This window comes from Mirounga leonina, unplaced genomic scaffold (genome assembly GCF_011800145.1).
Source record: "Mirounga leonina isolate KUSES-001 unplaced genomic scaffold, KU_Mleo_1.0 Mir_150, whole genome shotgun sequence".
Lineage (NCBI taxonomy): Eukaryota > Metazoa > Chordata > Mammalia > Carnivora > Phocidae > Mirounga > Mirounga leonina.
The window spans coordinates 23,175,280-23,196,067 of NW_023270374.1; the positions used below are offsets into that span (position 1 = coordinate 23,175,280).

At 52.6% G+C, this 20,788-nt stretch overlaps 1 protein-coding gene across 4 annotated transcripts in view; it reads right to left on the minus strand.

Annotated features, from left to right (window-relative positions):
* Positions 1 to 778: 778 nt before the first annotated feature.
* Positions 779 to 20,788, minus strand: part of TM9SF4 (transmembrane 9 superfamily member 4) — a 52,174-nt gene continuing 32,164 nt past the window's right edge. For all 4 annotated transcript variants that reach the window (XM_035006045.1, XM_035006044.1, XM_035006048.1 and 1 more), the window contains exons 6-18: positions 20,195 to 20,318; positions 18,563 to 18,681; positions 18,334 to 18,445; positions 16,897 to 16,967; positions 14,875 to 15,007; positions 13,756 to 13,837; positions 13,585 to 13,660; positions 10,505 to 10,588; positions 8,753 to 8,928; positions 8,173 to 8,236; positions 6,892 to 7,011; positions 5,958 to 6,047; positions 779 to 2,726 (exon numbers count right to left, since the gene is read on the minus strand). In XM_035006045.1, coding sequence (XP_034861936.1) covers positions 2,577 to 2,726; positions 5,958 to 6,047; positions 6,892 to 7,011; positions 8,173 to 8,236; positions 8,753 to 8,928; positions 10,505 to 10,588; positions 13,585 to 13,660; positions 13,756 to 13,837; positions 14,875 to 15,007; positions 16,897 to 16,967; positions 18,334 to 18,445; positions 18,563 to 18,681; positions 20,195 to 20,318 — 1,401 coding nt within the window. In that variant the 3' untranslated portion in view covers positions 779 to 2,576. The remainder of the gene's footprint in view (positions 2,727 to 5,957; positions 6,048 to 6,891; positions 7,012 to 8,172; positions 8,237 to 8,752; positions 8,929 to 10,504; positions 10,589 to 13,584; positions 13,661 to 13,755; positions 13,838 to 14,874; positions 15,008 to 16,896; positions 16,968 to 18,333; positions 18,446 to 18,562; positions 18,682 to 20,194; positions 20,319 to 20,788) is intronic.

Here is a 20,788-nt window from a genome sequence, read left to right on the forward strand (position 1 = left end):
ATTCCAAGGGATTTGGGTGGGGCTAAAACTCACAGTATCCAGTATCCTTGGAGTATGCAGCCTGTAAACAGAACTCTGTCTTCCTGTTTATAGTGACTGGTTCAAGATGTGCAAACAGTAATCCAAGCTGGGCCCATCAGAAACCTTCTCTGGGATTTACCTATATTAAATATACTGAAGTAGGGAAGGAGAGATCTTTTTCCTCTAGGCTTTCCAAGTAACGTAAGCCTAGAGTGATCTGTGACCTGCCCTCACCACCTCCTCATAGGGAAGATTTTTGACAATGGAACCGAATGGGCCAGGAAAAAGCACAATGGAGAAAGGGAGAATCCTAAGGCTACCCCTGGAGCCCCCAGATCTATCCAGACCTGAAACCAAACCACTCCTTTCCTTGATGACTTATGAACCAATTTCCCTTGGGACATAAGCCAGTGTGACCTATGTTTCTATTTGAAGGAGTCTTAGATGACAGAGAGGTGAAGTGAGTTGGCAGTAATATATTGGAGCTGGGAATCTAAAACCAGGTCTCACTGCTACCAAAGCTCATACCTGACTGCCCTTTCCTACTCGTGGGAGTGGGGCAGATGCTTTGATTGAGGATGGAGGGACTGAGCAGATGGGAGAGTTCTGGACTTGTACCACACAGGGGAACTATAGTGGCCGAGCCCTGGAAAGCCTGACAGGAGACAGTTTTGAGGGAAACCCCTCGGCTCAACCCATTTGGGAAGTTGTCTCACCTCAGGCTCCTAACTCTTGCAAGAGATTCTGGAGACATGACAACAGGACAATGGCATATTTATTTACAATTGGACCAAAAAAAGGCATACAGGCATCTTTTAATTAAAAATAATAATGATGATGATTAAAAAAGTCAGAAAAATCGATGATGTCTGAACCCTTTGTGAGGAGTCCATCTCCCTACTCCCCCCGCAAAAGAGAATCTCTTAGGGAAAAAATCCGAGATTTGAGTGAACAAAAGCCTGCAATATCATTGTCTACTGCTTGGGTTCCCTTTTCTCCAACCTGATTCTTGGTGGACACCGCCTGGTGATACGGAGTCACTGTGAACAAGGTCGAGAAGCTCACTGGTTTGACTGGTGGAGCTGGAAGGGGCTGCTGGGGGGAATCTGTGGAGTTGGGGTGCAGGGTGTTAAGGGGTGGGGTGTGTTCCTAGCTTAGCCAGCATCCTGAGCTTTGTCTTGTGGTGGGAGTCCCAAAGGGGCCGAACCAGGGGTGAGTGGCTGTTACTTAAACCCTAATCCCAGGGTGGGTTTGGTCTCTTGCAACTTGAGAACAAAGTTTGGGACATGCACGGGGTGTGCAGGGGGTTGGGCTGCCCAGGCCGGCCACGTTAGTTCCTTCTTTCTACCTTGGCTCCTTGCCTATTCCTGGGAATTGGAGACAGAGCAACAGAACTGAGCTTCCATCTCCCTTCCCACAAGCAGTTTTCTGGGTGTCCCCCAAAGGGGGCAAGAAACCAATGGGAGGCAGAGGCGGAGGGGATGGGACTGGCTAAGAGAGCTGGGCATGAGCACTGAGGCTGGGGGATATCAGGGAGAGAACACCTCTCCCCAGCCACCTAAACGAGGGCATGTGAGGTCTCCCAGCCTTGTTCTGCCCTGGAAGGGGGAGGGGAGAGGGCCCGCCACCAGCACACTTTGCAAAGAGCAGCAACCCCCCGAGGAAAGTACTGGGGAGCAATCCTGAGGGGTGAGGACCCTCATTCCAGACAGACATGTGGATGCTTGGCTTGAATCTAAATACTTGGCCCTGGATCCAGGGTTTCTTGGCACATACAGTTCACTGCAAGTCTCTTCTCTGGTCCAGCAAACTCCCACTGCTCTGAGCAGGGGTGAGTCCTGCTGTCCTGGAGCACGTGGCCCCGAGTGCTTCCAGGGGATTTTCCTTGGAGCAACCAAGACTTGGTTGACCTGGAGGCCTGGCTGGCAGCCCTGCCTTGGGCCGCCCTGGGCGGGGGCTGGGGGAAGAGAGAGGAGGGAGGGGCAGGGCCGGCAGAGGCTGGCTGGCCCTGAGGACGAGTGTCCGGGCTAGAGCTGTGCTTTGTCACGGCGTCAATGGTGAGCACGGGCCATGAGAGGCTCGGAAACCTCACCGAAGCCCCAGAAGGCCAGGCATTTCCTCTTCCAGTTAATCGTGGGGTGGCCAACAGCCTGAGGAACTGAGGTGGAGACAGTGCCCAAAACCCAGTGTCTTGGTGATTTATCCATCCTGGATCCATATGTTAAAAAAAACTAAGGAGAAAACCCCCAACCAAAAAAAATAAACCTGAATAAACAGGTCTGAGAGTTCCTGCTGGAGGGAACTTTCTTAGCACTGAAGAAAAAACAACCCACAAAAACCTCATCCCCCACAAAACTGGAATAAAATGATGAAGAAAAGTCCCAGATTTATCTACAGGCCCTCCCGCCCCCCACGCAGCCCCAGGATCCAGGAACACTGTGCCAGGAGTTACATTCCGAACGAGCAGGAGGTACTTTATTTGCGTGCCTGCAGTTCCCCACGCAGAGTGGCTTCCTGTCCGTGGACGGAGTGGGCCTGGCCATGGGCCACCCCCATCAGTCTATCTTCACAGCAGCGTAGATCTTGCGCACAAACATGTAGGCTGCATAGAAGCCGATGGTGCCGGTGAGAAGCCAGAAGGACAGGACCATGAGGGCTGTGTAGCCAAAGTACAGGAGAGAGGGGATGAACTCAACGATGTCCAGCTGGGGCGCGGGTGGAGAGAGAACAGAGCGGGGGACGCTTAGTGCCAGTCCACCGTGGCCAACCGGTCCCCCCCCCACCCCCTGGCCTTCTCACTGATCTCGTGGCGAAGCTGAAGCCTGGGAAGGGGAAGGGGCTCACTCCTGGTAGGCAATGAGGGGCGGGCAGAGCTCATAGCCACGGTGAGCCTTCGTCGGCACATGACCCCCATGGCAGCTTATTAACCTGCGCACAGATGGGGCACAGAGGGGTCCAACCACACCCACAGTTACCCAGCTAGGAAGCAGAAGGACATGGGATTTCCAACTGGGGCTGGAGGGCTCGGGCAGGGGGTGCCTATGGCCCAATTCCACTGACTTGGGCCATTTCTTGGTGGGGAGAGGAGGGGGCAGGAGTCTTTCTGGAGCAGGGCCTGGGAGCTCACTGGGAGACAGCGGGCACTCCAGGGGCCAGGGCCAGAGTGCCTTAGGCAGGAAGGGCCACAGCTGTGTCACTTCTTCACCCTCCACAGTCCCCAGGACAGCACAGCGACATTCCGGGATGGCTGGAGCGGCCAGGGAGGGGAGGGAGGAGAGAGGCATTCAAGGCTCCCAGCTTGAAGAGCAGAGAGCCTCTGTAAGCCAGCCTACAGTCCTCACCTGACAACGTGTCCGTCACTTTTGTTAACATCTCCCAAGGGTTTCATCGGGGAGCACACTAGACTGCTCTGGAGAGTGTAGCGGCCTGGCAGGGACACCAGAGGCCTGTGCCATGCTGGTGTTGGCTGGGCTAAGTGGAGCTGGTCTGGAACCTTGCTATCAAGACCTGCTCGGCACACCAGGGCCCGAGTGGGGACTGTGCCAGGGCTCGTGGACAGACACATGGACACAAATGTCAGGAGCTCAGAGCAAGTCAATAAAGACCTTCTCCCTAAGGTCAAATATCCTCAAAGTAGGGGGTGAAGGCCATGGTTTCAGGCTCAACCCTCCCGTTTCACAGGCTTTCTCAGGGCTGGAGAGGGGGTGAGGGAGGTAGGGGCCAGGGCAGTGGTGAGTCCAGTGGTGAAACTGGGACAGGGAGGCAAACAGGCATGGCCAGAAAGGCCCTTAGAATTCGACAGGCCAAGGCTGTCATTTTACAGACAGGCTCTGGGACTAGGGGTGGAGGTTTTTTTTTTTTTTTTTTTTAAGATTTTATTTATTTATTTGAGACAGAGAGAATGAGAGAGAGAGAGAGCACATGAGAGGGGGGAGGGTCAGAGGGAGAAGCAGGCTCCCTGCCGAGCAGGGAGCCCGATGCGGGACTCGATCCAGGGACTCCAGGATCATGACCTGAGCTGAAGGCAGTCGCTTAACCAACTGAGCAACCCAGGCGCCCAGGGGTGGAGGCTTTTAGAACAGAGAGGAAAGAATGGGGCACAGGGAGGAAGGACAGGAGGTTTTGATATGACCCCGGGAGGCAGTACGGGAGGCCATGTAGCTAAGTTTTGTTTGCCTAACACTGTCTCCTGTCTTCCATCTTCCCAGGGTTTTGGGGTACCCACTCCCTACTCTGTGGTCCTGTTGGGGCTGTCAGTTTTAATACAACACCTAAGCTAGTTGATGAGAGTGCACCATCCCGCTGGACCTGAGTAACAATGAGGGATGGCATGTAACCTGGGCTGATGAGCAGCTTCCCTGGGACTGATCACTTGACAGTAGAGGAAAGATGTTCTTTTAGCTCTAGGGCTGTGAGGCTGAAAAAAGAAGACTCTAGGGCTGCCACTGGCATCTTTCCACTCTGAGGCAAGATCCTGCGTGCAGATTAAAGCCAAGAAAACACACAGATCTGAGGCGTGGCTACAGAGCCCCAACATCCTTTGAAATGCTGGATCTAACCATGCCTGACACTAGAACTCCAGCTTCTTAAACCTTCCAGTTCTACCAGTCAGTACATTCTCTTTTTGCTTAAGCCAGCTGGAATTCAGTTTTAGTCACTTTCCCCTCAGGAGTTCTGATGAATATGGGCTATAGAGGAGGGAAATCAGATTCGTTCTGAATGATTCTAGGACTGAGACTATGGCCTAAAGACGGAAGTGACAGGGTGGCAGATTTCAGTGTGAATCAAGGAAGACCCTGATAATGCCAGGAGCTAGCCAAAGAGCATGAGAATGCCAGGAGGGGGTGTCTCCTGTCACTGGATGTCCCACAGCGGGGGTCAGCACGCCTCTGCTCAAAGGGCCAGGTTATACAGAGCTTACGTTTCACCGGCCATGTGGCCCCCGTCACGACTACGCTACGTTACCACTAACACCTGAGAGCAGCCGCAGACAGGACGTAAGTGAATGAGCACGGCTGTGTCCCAATAACACTTTCTTTACAGAAACAGGCCCACCGGCACTCGTGCTTGACTTTGCTGAGCCCTGAGCTCTGCGATCACTTGTTGGGACAGCTGGAGAAGAGGGGCACGGTCAGCAAACTGGGAGCCGCGGTGGAGCACCCTCTTAGGATGATCCACACCATCCTTTCTAACCTGACCATTTTGAGAAAGGGCGTCCCAAGCCTCCACCAACTGACCCGTGACTCTGGTTTGGGAACACACCCTGCTTGCAAGCAGAGGACTGCCTGTCTTTGGGTTGTGGAGACCCGGCCACTGCGCACCGTGGGGGACACAGTCTTCGGTGGTAGCCTTGGGAGTGAGGGGCCCACCAGAGCGAGCCTACATTCCTCTCAGGGGCCCACCTGGCTTACGTGTCATGCGTGAACCTACCACAACTGGCGTGGTGAGTGGGGATCTGTTTATATTTTGCCTCACGCCACTCTTGGGGGCAGTGAGCTCTGGGGGTGTACCTGAGTTCCTAAATTTCGGCGCTAAAGGTGATTTCAGCATTTTCTGCTTGTATCTTTATTAACCCCTTCTCAGCTACTTTCTTTATTCTTTCGTATTATTGCTCTTTTTTTCCTAGCTTGAGGTGTCCCTCGTATTTATTATGAATAGCACTTTAAGGGGAGAGATTTCCTTTAAGTTCTGCTTTGGCTGTATCTCACAGGTTTTGCAGGCAATATTCTGTCACTTATCCTACAGGCTTTCGTCTCCCAAAACACACAGAACACAGATTCTCTCTATTCTAAAAAGATGCACGTTCTAGAACAAAATGGCTTTGGTTCTCCCCACTCTTGGCAGGAGAGACTCTGACACTTGGGTTTTTCCCTAGCATCCTCCTCTCCCCCAACCTGCCCTGAAAGGGCTGGGGGCTTCCTCACCCAGGGCAGTACCTTGTTAACAAAATAGAAGATGGCATAGACGAGGACGTAGAATGCAGATCCCCCGGAGACTAGGAAATTCCTCCACCACCAGCGGTAATCCTGAAGAGGAAACAGAGTAGTCCTTATCTCCAGGTGTAATCTCTTGCCTGAGTTTCACGGTCCCCTGAGGAGCTAAAGACTTGAGGCAAGAACAGTAATATTTGGGGTGACGGGAATGTTTTATATCTGGACTTTGTGACAGTGGTTACAAAACCATACGCATTTCTAAAAACTCACTGAACTGGAGACTGAAAAGGGTGAGCTTTACTCTTCATAAATGAGATCTCAATTAAATCACCGAGGACCACAGCAAAAGAACAGTAATAACAATAACTAACATTTCTTGAGCAAACGCTAGCTACGTGCCAGGCACTATTCTAAGTGCTACACGTGAATCAGTTCATTCCCTCCTTGCAGCAGGCCCAAGTCAGGCCCTATTGCTGCCCTGTCACATGACGAGGGATGGAAGGCACAGACAGGTTAAGCAACTGCCCACCAGAGCTACTAACAGAGGAGCCGGGGTTTCAGCCCAGGCCGTCTGTCCCAGAGCCTTTGTCAAGGGGCTCTGCCAAGAGCTAGTCCCCAGAGGGAGGGAAGGCCACCCAATCTGCATCAGCTACTGGAGAAAACACCACTGGAGTGGACTCTGTACTGACAAATCTACCAGCCTTCTCTCGTGTTGCCATGACGACTTCATGTGACTATGCTGTGAGGTAGGGATCATTAACTCCAGTCTACAGCTGAATAAATGGAGGCTCAGTGAAGTGAAGTGATATCAGTACTTGCCCAAGACCTCATAGGCAGAGGAGGGAGGCCCACATGGGAAACCCAGACCGCTTCACTGACCCATTCAATGCTGGACCCAGCTCTCCTCTCCCCCAACTCCTGACCCCATTCCCCTCACCTCTGCACAGAGCTGGAAGTACACCATGACGATGCTGATTTGTGAACACGACACCACCAGGATGATGAAGACAAGGAACAGGAAGCCAAAAAGGTAATAGAACTGATTCTCCCAGATGGCCTGTGGACACATCACAGCTGGTCTTCAGCTTGGCCTGCCTCCACCCAGCATACACTGCCTGTGCTCAGAAAGCCATCCCGCAGTTACGACTGCCACACCACCTGCCACCAGGGCAGGCATGGAGAGCCACCATCATGATACCACTGGGGCCTGTGGGCCTGGCATGTGGCTCTGACTGGCCCTTGCTCCCTGGGTGAGCCAGACTGTTCTCAGGGAAGGGCTGGGGCATGGCTGACCCCGCAGTGGGTGGGCCCCAGCCTGAACTCAACAGCTTGTGGCAAATAATGAATCCCACCCGTCCCAACCAAAATTACACAGCAACCACCTCCACTCGGGCAGCCTCCCGCGTGCCGGGCACGGTGCTCCATGCTTTATGTGCATCTCCAAATGTAAGCCTACGAAAGTGTAGCCATTCACGGATGAGGAAGCCAAGGCTCAGAGAGGCTGGTGAGTGGCCCAGAGTCACACAGAGTAAGGTGGCCTCCTGGCGGGGTGGGGGAGGGGGGGCGGGCAGCCAACCCATCCTCAGACCCTTTGCCTAGGCAGGGCTGGGTGGGCAAGTGGGTCTCAGCGGGGAGGGCTTGTCCAGCACATGCTTGGTGCACGGCACCGAGCTGGGTCAGCCAGGCGCAGATGGCTCTGAGGAGCCCTTCCGCCAACTTCCATCTTGGCACGCCTGGGACAGGAGTCATCATCATCACGACAGCCACTATTTAACAAGTACTGCCTGAAAATCAAGCATGTGCCTCTTACAGACATTCTCACTCCAGCCTCACAGTGATCCTGAGAATTAGGGATCATTTACCCCCCTTTCCTGAGAGTTCTGAGTAGCAGGTCAAGATGTGTGGGGACCTGGAACTCTGGCTGCAACGCTACCGAAGCAGCCCCTACTTCCTGAGCGCTTCACACACACCAGACCCCGTTCACGTGGCCGATCTCATATATCCTTCCAAGCCATCCCGAGGGGTGGAGTGGGGACCCCGAGAGGTGAAAGGGCCCGTCTGAAATCTCATGGGTGGTGAGAGGCAGAGCACGTTAAGTGGAGGGACGGGGACCGGGCTAGCGGTGGGGGGGCGGGGGGAGGCTGTGTGGGGAGGAGCGGGGGAGCACCCCCACCAGCCCCCTGGGGCTGACGAAGCCCTGGGGAGAAGCGGTACTCACGCTGAAGATGAAGAAAAGCTCAATGAACATGGCGCCGAAGGGCAGGATCCCGGCCATGAGAATGCTGCAGCAGAAGGGGAAGGTTAATGTGGCGAGGAGACCCAGGCCACTGGGGGGGCCCCAGGCTCCTCCCAGGCGGCACAGAGGACAGTGCTCACGCAGCTGCGGTGGTTCCAGTTCTCAGGCAGGCTTTCGTACCATTACAGCCTCCTGAGAGGGTGGCAAGGTGGGCATCACTCTCCCCATTTTACTGATGGGGAAACTGAGGTACAGAGAGGTAGGGTGAGTTGCCTAGATCGAGTGATGGTCTTAACCTGTCTCACCCGCACTTTTCCACCCCTCCCTTCCCTGTCCTGGTTCCCAGGCCAACACCAAGTCTGGTTACAACTTGGTCCTCTTGAACCTGGAGTGGAGTTAAGCTTTCATGAAGTCTACTAGAGCCTGCTGGAGCTGCAGAACACCAGTCACAAGGCCCCTGGGGGAGGGGACTCGTTCCATGTCCTCCTAAGTAAATGGCTCTGGGCAGTGTTGGCCTTGCCCACTCCAGAATTCCCTGGCCTTGCCCCTACCGGAGACTCACCCAACAAATCGGTTCATGTACCACCGCTGTTCAGGGATCTGCCGGGGAATCTGGTTGGTGCGCACAGGGTTGTCATATGGCTGCTTGCGGAAGCCGAAGTAGTAGCCCAGGTAGACAAGGGGCAGGGAGATCCCGAACCACATGCACAGCAGGGCCACCATGGTGGGGAAGGGCACCTGTGGGCACAGCGCCATGAGCCCCACCCCCCCAACAAGGCCCTGATGCCCAGGGCTAGGGGCTGTGCAGGGGGAGGTGGGCCCACTGGGTCCCACGGAAGGAGGGCCACCATGGTGGGGAAGGTCCTGCAGACCCACCCCCACAAAGCTTCTGGCCAGAACCTCCTGGGGCTCAGCAGCCCCAGGGAAAAGCGGAGGGCAGATGGAGGACCATTTGGGCTGTGAAGTAGAGAAGGAACCATGGCATCCCAGAGGAGCTTGTCAGCTGGGAATTGGGGAAAGAATGAAGAAGGACTGAGAACATGAGGGGAAGATGAGGCCAGAATGAAGGGGAATTATGTGGTATGTGAACTGGAGACAAAAGGGAAAAAACAAAAGTGCACAAACTGTGTGTTCCCGATTTTGTTAAAATAAAACACCGTAATATACTACAAAGTAAAAAAACCAGATTATAGAACTGTATGTATAGGACTCCATTTTAACAGAAGCATCCCAATATTTATGTTTATGTGCCTACAGAACGCTCTGCCCAGAAGTTAACAGTATTTCCTCAGATGGGATGTAGCCCTTAGAACTGATTTTTCATTTTCTTCTTTATCCTATTCTATTCAGTATTATGTTTTTACAAGAATCATGCAAACTTGAAGAAGCGAATTAAGATATGCAAAGTGTTTAGAATAGTACTTACTCCAATGTAAGCACAATATAAATGTTTGCTATTTCGTAATTTTAAAGTTACATCATTCCATTTTAAATATAGCTAAAAAGACTACAAAAATATACTAAAGATTACATCAACTTCTCTGTACTTTCCAAAATTTCTACAATGAATGTTTATCATGAGCGGTTGGTAACTGGGAGGAAAATGTTAAAAGAGAGAAGGAACACAGGTAGAAAAGAGGAAGTGAGAGGAAGAGCATGACTCTCTTTCCTGAGGGCGGCTTCCCCGACTCTGCGAAGAAGCCAGTCCTCTGGCACCCCGGACTCCCAGCCTCACCCCACAGCCTCTAACAAATGGGCACCTGCAGGTGAGGGGAGGCGGCTCTATCCACTAAGGCTGGGATGGCGAATGCCTGCCCCAGCTCCACTGCAGCCCTGCAAGGGAGCAAAAGCCCATCTCCCCACCCCCGCTGAAGTTCACAGTCCTTTTCAGTGAGTCCTGGGCAGGGCAATCACTGGGGCTGGCAGGATCCCCGCGCTGAAGGCAGGACAACCCGCGGGGGCCGGTGCCGAGGGGCAAGGACAGGAGGAAGGAGAGCCTTGTTTGGGATACTGACCTAATAAACTCGCACCAGGCAGTTTTCCCTTGGCTGAGGCAAAGGGAGATTCCCCAGCTGGCCCCTGGACTGTGGAAATCTCCCTTTGGAGAAGTGAGCTTTGGCCAGCTGTCTGCAAGAGCCCACAGGAAGGCCAGGGCTGGGGCATGGGCAGCTGGATGAGCAGGGAGGGGGGAACCCTGGGTACCCCTCCGGCCCTGGGGCTGGGAACAGAACTCCGGGGATTCAGAAAAGGGAAGAGAACAGCAGGAAGTGATCTGCCTGAGTGACCGAGCACAGCTGGCCCCCCCCTTACTTACTGCTCCTGATGAGTGCTTTCCCCAGATGAAGCAATTCAAAACGAAGCAGATGCCAAAAACCACGCCAGGGTAGAGCGTTGCCGTCTGGAAGCAAGGGAGACCAGGCTGGGGAGCCGCCACCTGTTCCGGTGGGGCCCCCAGACTAGAGGCTCTCAACCCTCCTTGTCCTTCAGGATCCAGCTCCAGGGTAATTCCTTCCAGGAAGCACTCCCTGAACTGCCCACTCCTTGCCCTCATCCCAGTCTGTGATTATGTACTGTTACCTGGCCAATGCCTGCTGACCCCCAGAGACTCTTAAGCTCTTTGGGAGGGGTGTGTTGTCGTGTTTTCCCCTACGCTCCCCCGTTCACTGATGTACGCCCAGCGTTTAGAACACAGTAACTGCTCAATAATCATTTGCTGAACAGGAATGAATGAATAAAACTTTTACAAAACACTTACGTGTGGGGCCCAACCCAAACTGCCCAGAGTTGTGGGTAAGCTTTAATTGAGTCTTAGGACTGGCGGGTGCTGGCCTCCACACACATCAGCTCACCTAATCCTCACTATGGGATTTTTAAAGAAGAGGACACTGGGGCACTTGGGTGGCTCAGTCAGTTAAGTGTCTGCCTTTGGCTCAGGTCATGATCCTGGGGTCCTGGGATCGAGCCCCGCATCGGGCTCCCTGCTCAGCAGGGAGTCTGCTTCTCCCTCTCCCCTTGTGCTCTCTCTCTCTCACGTAAATAAATAAAATCTTAAAAAAATAATAAAGAAGAGGACACGGAGGCCCAGCAATGGTAAATACACACCCCAACTTCATACAGTTAAGGGTAGATCAGAGAGGTTCAAACCCAAGCAGTCTGACCCCAGGGGCCAAACCCGTGACCCACTGCGCTGTATTCCATCCAGTCACAATCTCTCGGGCTGGGGCCCAGGCACATGGAACCAAAGCCCCAGACCTACAGGAGCCTCCTTCACTGCTGTGGCTGCCTGAGCATCCAGGAGGGCCACTGACCACAACGCCTGAGGCCCCCTGCAATCTGGTACTCAACCTCCAATGCCAATTTCACCTTTAGCCCATAGCTCTCCCACACCCAATAACTTAACTGGTTGCTGCTCCTGCACGTTGCTGTCCCTGGGCCACTATGTGTGCTGAGTTATCAACATCTCTGGGTATCTGTCGCCTGAGTGTTAATGCTGTGCCAAGGGCCTTCCATGTAGTCTCTTTCCATCCACAAAACAACCCTGAGAGGTAGGTACAACCATCCCCCACTGGAGAGATGGGGAAACCGAGAAAGAACAGAGCCAGGATGGGGATCTAGGAGATTCCAGAACCCCAGGCCGCCCTGCTGGCTGCTTCGGTCCATCTGAAACCCTCCCCTTCAAGGCCCAGCTCAGATGTCATTTCCTCCCTGCCTGCATGTTCCTGCTTTACTCTGCTGTATAGCAGGGCATTCATCTGATGAAACTGTAGTACAGACTGGACATTGTGCTATAGATACCGGGAGTGAGAACAGGCAGAAAGTTCCAGTGAGGCAGACCGACCCCCCCACTGGAGAACCACCTCCATGGCACCACTTGTAGGCACAAGGCTCTTGCCTAGGCTCCTCCAGGGTGCCGAGGAGGACACGGAGGTCGGAATGGGGGAAGAAGGGGAGGAAGCTTCTAGAGGGTGACACTGGAGCGAAGACGTAAAGGATGAGGTGAGGGGAGTGAGGGAGTCGTGTGCCCGGGCAGAGGGGAAGACAGAGGCTGGAGAGGAGCAGTGGGGCGTCCGCATTGCCGCAGGCCACAGCACATGCCCTCCGGTGTGCGGAGGGAGAGCACCAGGGAAGGGTCAGGGTCTTGCAGGACACCAGGGACGCCTAGGACAGTCAAAGGTCTAGGTGAGAGGCAAAAATGCCCGAAACCTGGGCAAGAGTTCTAGAGCCAGAGCTGGAGCTGGGAGGGAATTTATGGACTATTTGGCGGGAAAACCCTCAACATTTGTCATCTGAGAGGAGGCGGGCAGAAGGGAGTAGGAGGTAAGGAAGCAACCCAGCGGTCTGGCCTGGGGGTCCGGGAGAATGATGCTGCCACCAGATGCGAGGAGCAGGTGCGGGGCAGAGAGGCGGGGTACGGCATGGGGTCTGCGGAGGGAGGTCCTGCGGGTATCTGTGGGAGGCCTCCCAGGGAAGAGCTGCACAGGGAGTTGCCAGTTCCACACCTCTGTAGGTCCCCGGCTCTCGGCCCAAAGTGGCCTGAGGAAGATGCTTGATGCATCAACAATTCAGGGCCTTTCTTTGATTCTTCCAGAAGAGTCACCTTCGCAGCTCTTTTATAGTGAGGGCTTCCTCTATGCCGGGGGTGTGGCAGCCAGAGCTGAGACACCCTGGGCTCCCCTGGAGCTTTCGACAGAGTGAGAATGGTTTCAGAATGCTAGGACTACAGGCTTCTTCCAGTCTGGCACCAAGGGCTTCCCGGGGCCTGAGGGGCCTCACTTGTCTGGGAGAGAGTCAGGGTCAGGGCTCCCTGGAAGGTAGGGTTAAGTCCCAGGGAGGTAGGGTCAAGTCCCAGGCATCTGCCAGTTTCTATGGTCTTTTCTGCTGCCCAAAACTCTCCTGACCACCAGGAGGACAGAGAAGGGCAGGAGTTGTCTTCCCTGAAGAGGAAATGTAGGCACCAAAGCCCGAAGATGGGCTGAAAGCAACATGGGCCTGGCAGGTAGTTCTCTCTACTCCACTGGGCAGGGTGTCCTTCCAGCAGCCCTGCTGATCAGTTTTTGGCCTTAAACTTTGACACCTAGGCTTGGTGTCAAATCCTGTTATTCTGAATCTTCTGTTTCTTCTCTTGTTTGAACTGTTGGACAATGTAGGCTAAAAATCACCTAAATTCAATCCGCTCTTCTTACAGATGCAGCAGCAAGGGCCCTCAGAGGTCCCAAGGTGCCTGTGGTGAGAACCCAGGGCTCCCTACCCGTGGGTGTGTGCCCCCCCCAACTCTATCACATTACCGCTCTGCCTCTGGTTCTAACCCCCACACAGACTGCCTACACTGCTGAGGAGCCCAGGAAGAAGCTTCTCAGCTCCACACCAACACTGGAAGGAGGTTAGGACACTTACACAGAAGGCTCCTTTCTTCCACCGATGGCCTTTCAGAGTACGGTACAGACGGCCAGCAGAAAATCCACCAAACACCCTGTGAGGAAATGGCAGGGGTCCACACCATGGGGATTTGTTAGCTGGAGGGCAGGCTGCCTGTGCCAGCCCCGGAATCCACTCAGACACACCTACCCCATGAACATGAAGAGGAAGCAGGCTGTGGTCATGAGAGCTCCCCGGCTGGAGGGCGACAGCATCCCGAGCATGGCCACGACTGTGGAGGGAGGGGGAGAAGAGACAGACAGGGTGGCTGATGGCCAGGGTCCCAGGCCCCAGCCCCCCATCCCAGGCTGGCCCACAGGGCCCAGGGCAGATGAGGCTAGATGAGGCTCCCTTCTCCCTTGGCCTTCCTGACAGCATACCCCCTTGCTCTCTACAGGAGAAGACCGGTCTTAGCTGGGGTTCACAGGGGAGCAGCAGTTGCTGGGTGCTGGCTGGCCACATCTTCACTGCAGCTTCCAGCCCACAGCGCACTTGCAACCAGCCCGGCACCAAGCTGAGACCGTTCTGAATGCCAGCTCACTGCACCTGCCTTATCAGCCCTGCGAGGTGGAGGCTGGTTATCCATTTCTCAGATGAGAAAACGGAGGTTCACAGAGGTGAAGTGAGTTGTCCAAAGTCACAAAGCTTGGAGGTATGAGCCTGAGATACAAACTTAGGCAGATCAGCTGCTAAGAGATTAGATCTTAAATGTTCTTATCACAAGAAAAAAAATTATGTAACTATGTGCAGTGATCAATGTTAACTGAACTTACTGCGGTGATCATTTCACAATAGACACAGCAAATTGTTGTTCTGTACATCTTAAACTTACACAGTGTTATGTATCAATTAAAAATAGTTAAAATGATAAAAAAATTTTTTAGGCAGACTGACTTCAGAACTGTCTATAATTACCATATATTAGGATTTTGGGGAGTTGTTTCCTGAGAAAAGACCTGGTGCTGACTTGCGTAAGTCACTTAACGCCTGACTGCGGAGGGAGGCCAACCTCACAGCACTGATGTGTGGCTTCGCTGACGGAGTGGACGTGGTAGGCGATCCGCGGTGCCGGAGAGCTCTGAGGGGCAGCAAAGCACCAGAGCCTGGTGCTGAGAGGACCCGGCCCTCCCACTGCCATGAATGACTCTGTCTGGCCCAGTGATGCTGACATGCCCCGTTCCCCAGGGGGGGAGGCCACCCCTCTCTCAGACTCAGGCCTGTGCTCTCTGGTGACAGGACCCCACCCTCAGCCCCACCAGGCCCACTCACAGATGACGATGAGGATCATACAGAAGAGCTGAATGCCTGAGCCCAGGAGGGAGCTGAGGATCATGGGGTACTGGGGGGGCCTGAAGACGTCACCGTGCACCAGCTTCCACCCAGACTCTTCCATGGTGTCTTCCTGCAGCAGAGGGTCAGAAGTGAGGCTGTTTCTTGGGGTCCAAGAGGCAGCTCCTGCAGGGACCCACACCCCCTGACTAGGGCTGAGGGTCCCTCAGGTGTCAACCAGCCTCCACTCTGACAGGAGTGTAAGCGACATGACATAGTTCTCCCCAGAGAAGTGTCACATGGAAAAGGAGGGCACAAACGCGAGGCTTATAGCTACATAAAAGGCAAACCTTCTCCCCAAATTCCGCAAGCCTGATGAATGGAAAAATAATGTAAACATCAACACACTGAAATGTTAACTGTGAGAGTTTTTGAGTGGTGAGATTTAGAAGCCATTTTTTTTTTTTTTACTGATTATAAAAGTAATATGTGCTCTTATGTAATAAAAAAGTGAAAAAAAATTTTTGGCATATGGCATGATATTCAAATGAATAAAAAGTAATAAATGTTTTTTAGTAGAAAATTTTTTAAAAATCTGGAAAGACTGAACAAAAGATCTAAAACTCATAAGTAAACATTCAGAAATTTAAAAAACCCCAGAAAGACAGAGAAAATACAATAGTTTATACTCCCGGCACTTACTGATACCGTTGTTTTGATGCATTTCCTTTAGCCCTTTATGTGTGTGTGTGCGTGTGTGCGTATATATATATATATATATTACACACACGTATGTACGTATATATATATATGCATATGTATATATAATTGTTAAACACTAAAATTGGAACCAGACCCTATTTACTGAGTACTTTGTTATTTTCAGGTGATGCTTGATCACGAGCATTTCCTCATTTCCAATAAGTACTCTTTGCAGTTAATATTCTAATGTCTGTACAGCTTTCCATTGTATACTGCCCATCTCATAGACAATCCATTATTATGGAATACCAGGCTACATCCAGTTTATTTAAATTATAAATAAAACTATAATAAATATTTCTAGACCAAGTCTTTGTGGTTTCGCTGGTTTCCTTTGGAAAATTCTAGAAGAATTACTGGGTCAAAGCAAGTTAACTATTTTATAGTTCGTGGTGTGTAGAGCCAATTCATAACTCTTCAGAAAACTACCAATGTACTTGCATGGGTGGTGTGGAAAGGTGCTTAGCTCCCGTCAACCTTGCTGCCAACGAATACTACATGAAAACACACTTGGACTGATTTGAAGGTCCCAAACTGTCTTCTCATAACTGTTTGAATTTGTATTTGGCAGGGGTGGGGGGGGGGGGGGGGGGAGAGATAACCATCCCTGAGGTAAAAATGGTTTTTCACATGTTTCTGAGCCACTTATAGTTCCTAGTCAGTAAATTTTTTGTTCATTCTCAGACTCGAGATTTTGGGACTTTTTAAAACCAGTTCTTTTAACTATTGCCTCTTTTTTCAAGTTTGTCGCAAATACTGTTTGGCACTCTTCTGTTTTGTCTATATATCCTGACATGCAGAACAGTTTGTAGATTTTTCTTTTTAAAGTAGGTCCGACACCACCATAGGGCTTGAACTCACGACCCTGAGATTAAGAGCTGTGTGCTCTACCAACTGAGCCACCCAGGCGCCCCCAGTTTTCAGATTTTTAACGTCATATTCATTAAGTTTTCTTTCTGTGATTTCTCCCGTTGTTTTTATGCTTAGCAATTAAAACGCTTATCCCTATCATTTTGGGTCATTAAACATTTTTTTTCCTTTTCAAACTACTCTATGACACACACACACACACCACACGCACCCTGGGTCATTAAACATTTGTTTTCCTTTTCAAACTACTCTATGACACACACACACACACACACACACACATACACACACACACCCCACCCCTTGACCCTCGGTCTGGTAGGCCCGGAACCCTACTGCTAGTCTGCCCTCCCTCTCCAAGTCCATCCCTCCCCAGCAAAGATCTCGTACAATGTCATCCTCCTTGTTATAGTTGGCAATGTCCTTCCGGAGGGTCCGAATGATGATCATGCTCAGGATGCCTGAAACAAACGGGTGGGGAGAAAGAGGCATGAGCACTGCCAATGGAGTCTCGTGGGCTGCATGCCCTCCTGCGCCTGGGGTTTCGCTGAGTGCCGGCTGGCATGCCTGGCTTCCTCCGGTGGGCAGTAGCTAGGCGGCTGCCTCACGTCCTCTGCTGAGCAGAGTTCCACCTCAGCTATCCAGAGGTGGGCACACAGAGGGTCACTCCCCTGGCAGGGGAAGGAAAGAGCCACTGGGATGGGTTTGGGCAGTCCAAGGACACTGCTTTTTATTCCAGGGAGAACAGCGCCCCAGCTGCTCCCTGTCTTGGTCCTCCTGACCTCTGCAGCCTCGCTTCCTCCCGGGCTTACCTCCCACGCCGCCCCGCTTGCTGTTCTGTCATCATTTCACAGTCTCCATGCCTCTACTGGGGCTGCTTCCTATTCCCTTGGCCCGCGATGCCCCACTCTGCCCTGACGGCCGCTCCCACTTTAAGACTTACCCCAGGCATCTTCGCCTTTCCACACCCCAGATGGCTCAGAGGCCCCCCACTTGTACCTCCACAGCACCCTGTTTCCTCTCCAGGCAGCCCAATATAGTGGCTAAGACAATGGGTTGTAGGACTTCAAGCTAACTTAACATTTTAGGCTTGGCTCATGGAACCTGAAGGACTGAGAGGTTTGTGAAGTGCTTATGAACACAGCAGCTGGCCCCTCAGTAAATGTTTAATAAACAGCACCTAGCATTATCTCTGCTTCCCATATGACACTGAAGCGACCGGTTTCACTCCACCTCTGCCCACTACCCTCCCCCTGGCTCGCCGGCCAGCTTCTCACCAAGCTTGTCCCACTGCAGGGCCGTGACCTTTGCTGGACCAGTCCTTCCCTGGGTCTCTGAATGCTGGCTCCTCCCCACTCAGAGAGGTCTTCTCTAAAGCAGCCTTCATCCTTTCTCAAGAGTTGTGTATCTGGTCACCCTGTTTATCTGCTCTATATAACTTATCACTGTCTGGACTCAACCACTTCTCTGCTTTTCTCTCTCCCACCACCAGAAGAGACTCTTTGAGGGGCTGGGCTTGCTCAACACCATATCCCCAGCATGTGGCCCAGCGCTTGCACGGACCGGCAACAATGAAATCTTGCTGAATCAATCAGTGAAGGTGTGCACGAAGGAATGTATCCGTCTTTCCCTAGGGAGCTCTCCAGAGTAGAGACTGAATCTTGTTCGCCTTTGCACACCTGATGCCTAGCACAGACCCTGATGTCTGTTTTTGACCTACATGTGGCCCCAAGAACACCCTAGAAGTCCCCCTTCAGTCGTGTGATGTCTCAGGCCTTCATCCCTCACCCCCTTGTCTCTCCACCTCCCATCCCACAGATCTCTCACCTGATAGGAAGAAGACCACCACGACAGAGTTAATGATAGAAAACCAGTGGATCTGTACATCACTCATGGTCAGGTAAGTATCCCATCGAGAGGCCCATTTGATGTCACTTTCCTGGAGGGGGAGGGAGACAGGGTGGAAAAGCAGCACTTAGAGTCAGGCCTCGTGTTAGACAACTCCTGCCCAGACCAGAACCCTCCTCCCCTGCCATGGGTTCCGGCCCCTTCTCACCTCCCAGTGTACAGAGTAGGTGAAGTACAGCTCATTCTCCTTGCTGGGGTCAATTTCCTGGGGTGAGGAGTTGGTACCCTCAGGCAGGATGCACGAACTCTTCTCATCTGCTTTGATGTCTGTGAGAGACAGAGACTCAGTCTGTTCCTGTGGGGACCAGGGCCACTACCCAGGGCTGCTCTGGGGGGTGCCCTCGAGGCTGCCTGCTGCTGGAACCCAGGGTCTGAGTGGAGACAACAAAGTTATTAAACTTCCTCCCCAGAGCCCTGACCTTCCTAAGAGCCTTTGGAGCTGCCGGGTGTGGAGGAGGGGCTCTGAGTCCCTCATCTGATCTCTCTTCACTCAATTCAAGCATTCATGTATTCACTTAATCAGCCCCACTGAAGAAGAAAAACACCACTGAACTCCTGCTATCATGTTTACTCATTCACCCAGTCCCCAAAGTCCCAGCATGTCAGTAACTCAATCACCCAGATACTTCTTTTTTCATTTATTCCTCCGTTCATCCCATTATCTGTCCATCCATTCAACCAACCACCATTTAATAAGCACCTACTCTGTGCCCAGGGCCCTGCTGGAGAGATAATGGTAAGAAGGAGACAGAGTCTCTAAACTCCAGGAAACGGTTGAGGGGAGAGATGATGTCAAAAATATCATGCAAGAGGGGCGCCTGGGTGGCTCAGTTGGTTAAGCGACTGCCTTCGGCTCAGGTCATGATCCTGGAGTCCCGGGATTGAGTCCCGCATCGGGCTCCCTGCTCGGCAGGGAGTCTGCTTCTCCCTCTGACCCTCCTCCCTCTCATGCTCTCGGTCTCTCATTCTCTCTCTCTCAAATAAATAAATAAAATCTTAAAAAAAAAAAAAATATCATGCAATAAACGTGACGCTGTGCTCATGGCACTCACCAGGATGGGCGCTATAATGCTCTGAGAGCACAGGATCTATGTCTTACATGAGATTTTTGGATATGATTTTGTTTGAAAACTAGGTTCCATAGCTTTAAAAAGAAAAAAAAAAAAAAAAAAAAGCCAGAAACCCACGACCACTGTGGACAAAGGCCAAGCCTACTGAACTGAAGTGTGCCCTGGGTGAGCAAGGGCAGACAGGTGAGAAGCTGGACCAGCTCCTATCACACCTATAGGGCTGGGCTCTCAGATAACCCGCAGAACTGTTGACCCTGGGCCAAGTCTCGTCTCTGCCAATCACTTACACAGAGGAAGAAACACAGAAACCAGTTTCCTGACTGCTCTGTCTGCATCCCTGCCCCTTGTTCTTCAGCCGAGGGGAAGCTGGCTGGCTCTTCTGAGAGGCCCAGGCAAGTCCTAGTTGCTGTTTGTCCTCGGCCAAGTCACCAACCTCTCTGAGTCTCCGGTTCCTCATCTATAACTACCACACACTTCCGGGGGTTGCGGGAGGTGGTAAACTGGGAAGGCACCAGGCCAGGACACAACCAATGTCAGCTTTCCCCTTGCTCACCGCTTTCTCTCACGGGAATGCAGGGACCCTACCTTGGCTGGGCCCATATGCCACACTGTGGCCTATCAGCCATCTCAGAATCAAGTGCGAGAAGACCCTGGGTGTGGAAGCCCAGGCCCATCCAGCCCTGCCCCTCTGGTCATACCTCCCCACTCACCCTCCAGCCTGATGCTCTGGGGAATCACCTCGAAGCGGACGACGCGGTATGTGTGTTCCTGTTCCTCTTCCAGGTCCTCCCGGTGGTAGTAAAGGATGAACGAGAGGTGATTGTGCAGGTAAATCTAAAACAGCAATGGCGAGAACAAAATACCTAGCAGTCGAGAACCAACCAGAAAATCATCCCAGGTATCAGGTCCCTCCCCTTGTCCAGCAGGCCCAGCCGTTTCAACCTGCTAAAAGCACTGCTCTCACAGCACTCCCGCTCAGAAACCCTCCAGGGCTCCCTGGGGCTTACCAGATAAAAGCCTGGATCCCTCAGGCCTGGCATTCATGGCTTTCTATCATGTGCTCACAGCCCGTCCCTGCCCTGTGAGCAGTCCCCATGGTGCAGCTCTATTCCCGGCATTCACGCCGGCTAGGATGCCACCCCTGTCCGCACTCAGCCCAAGCCTCCCTATTTTTCAAGACCCGCCTCCCCCGTGACAACCTGAATGCACAATGAGCTCTTCTGAGCTCTGCTGGCGTTGAGCTCGGCACGAGCACCATCACCGATGGCAACTAGGACTTAGGACGCAGGGTCCTGCATGGGCAG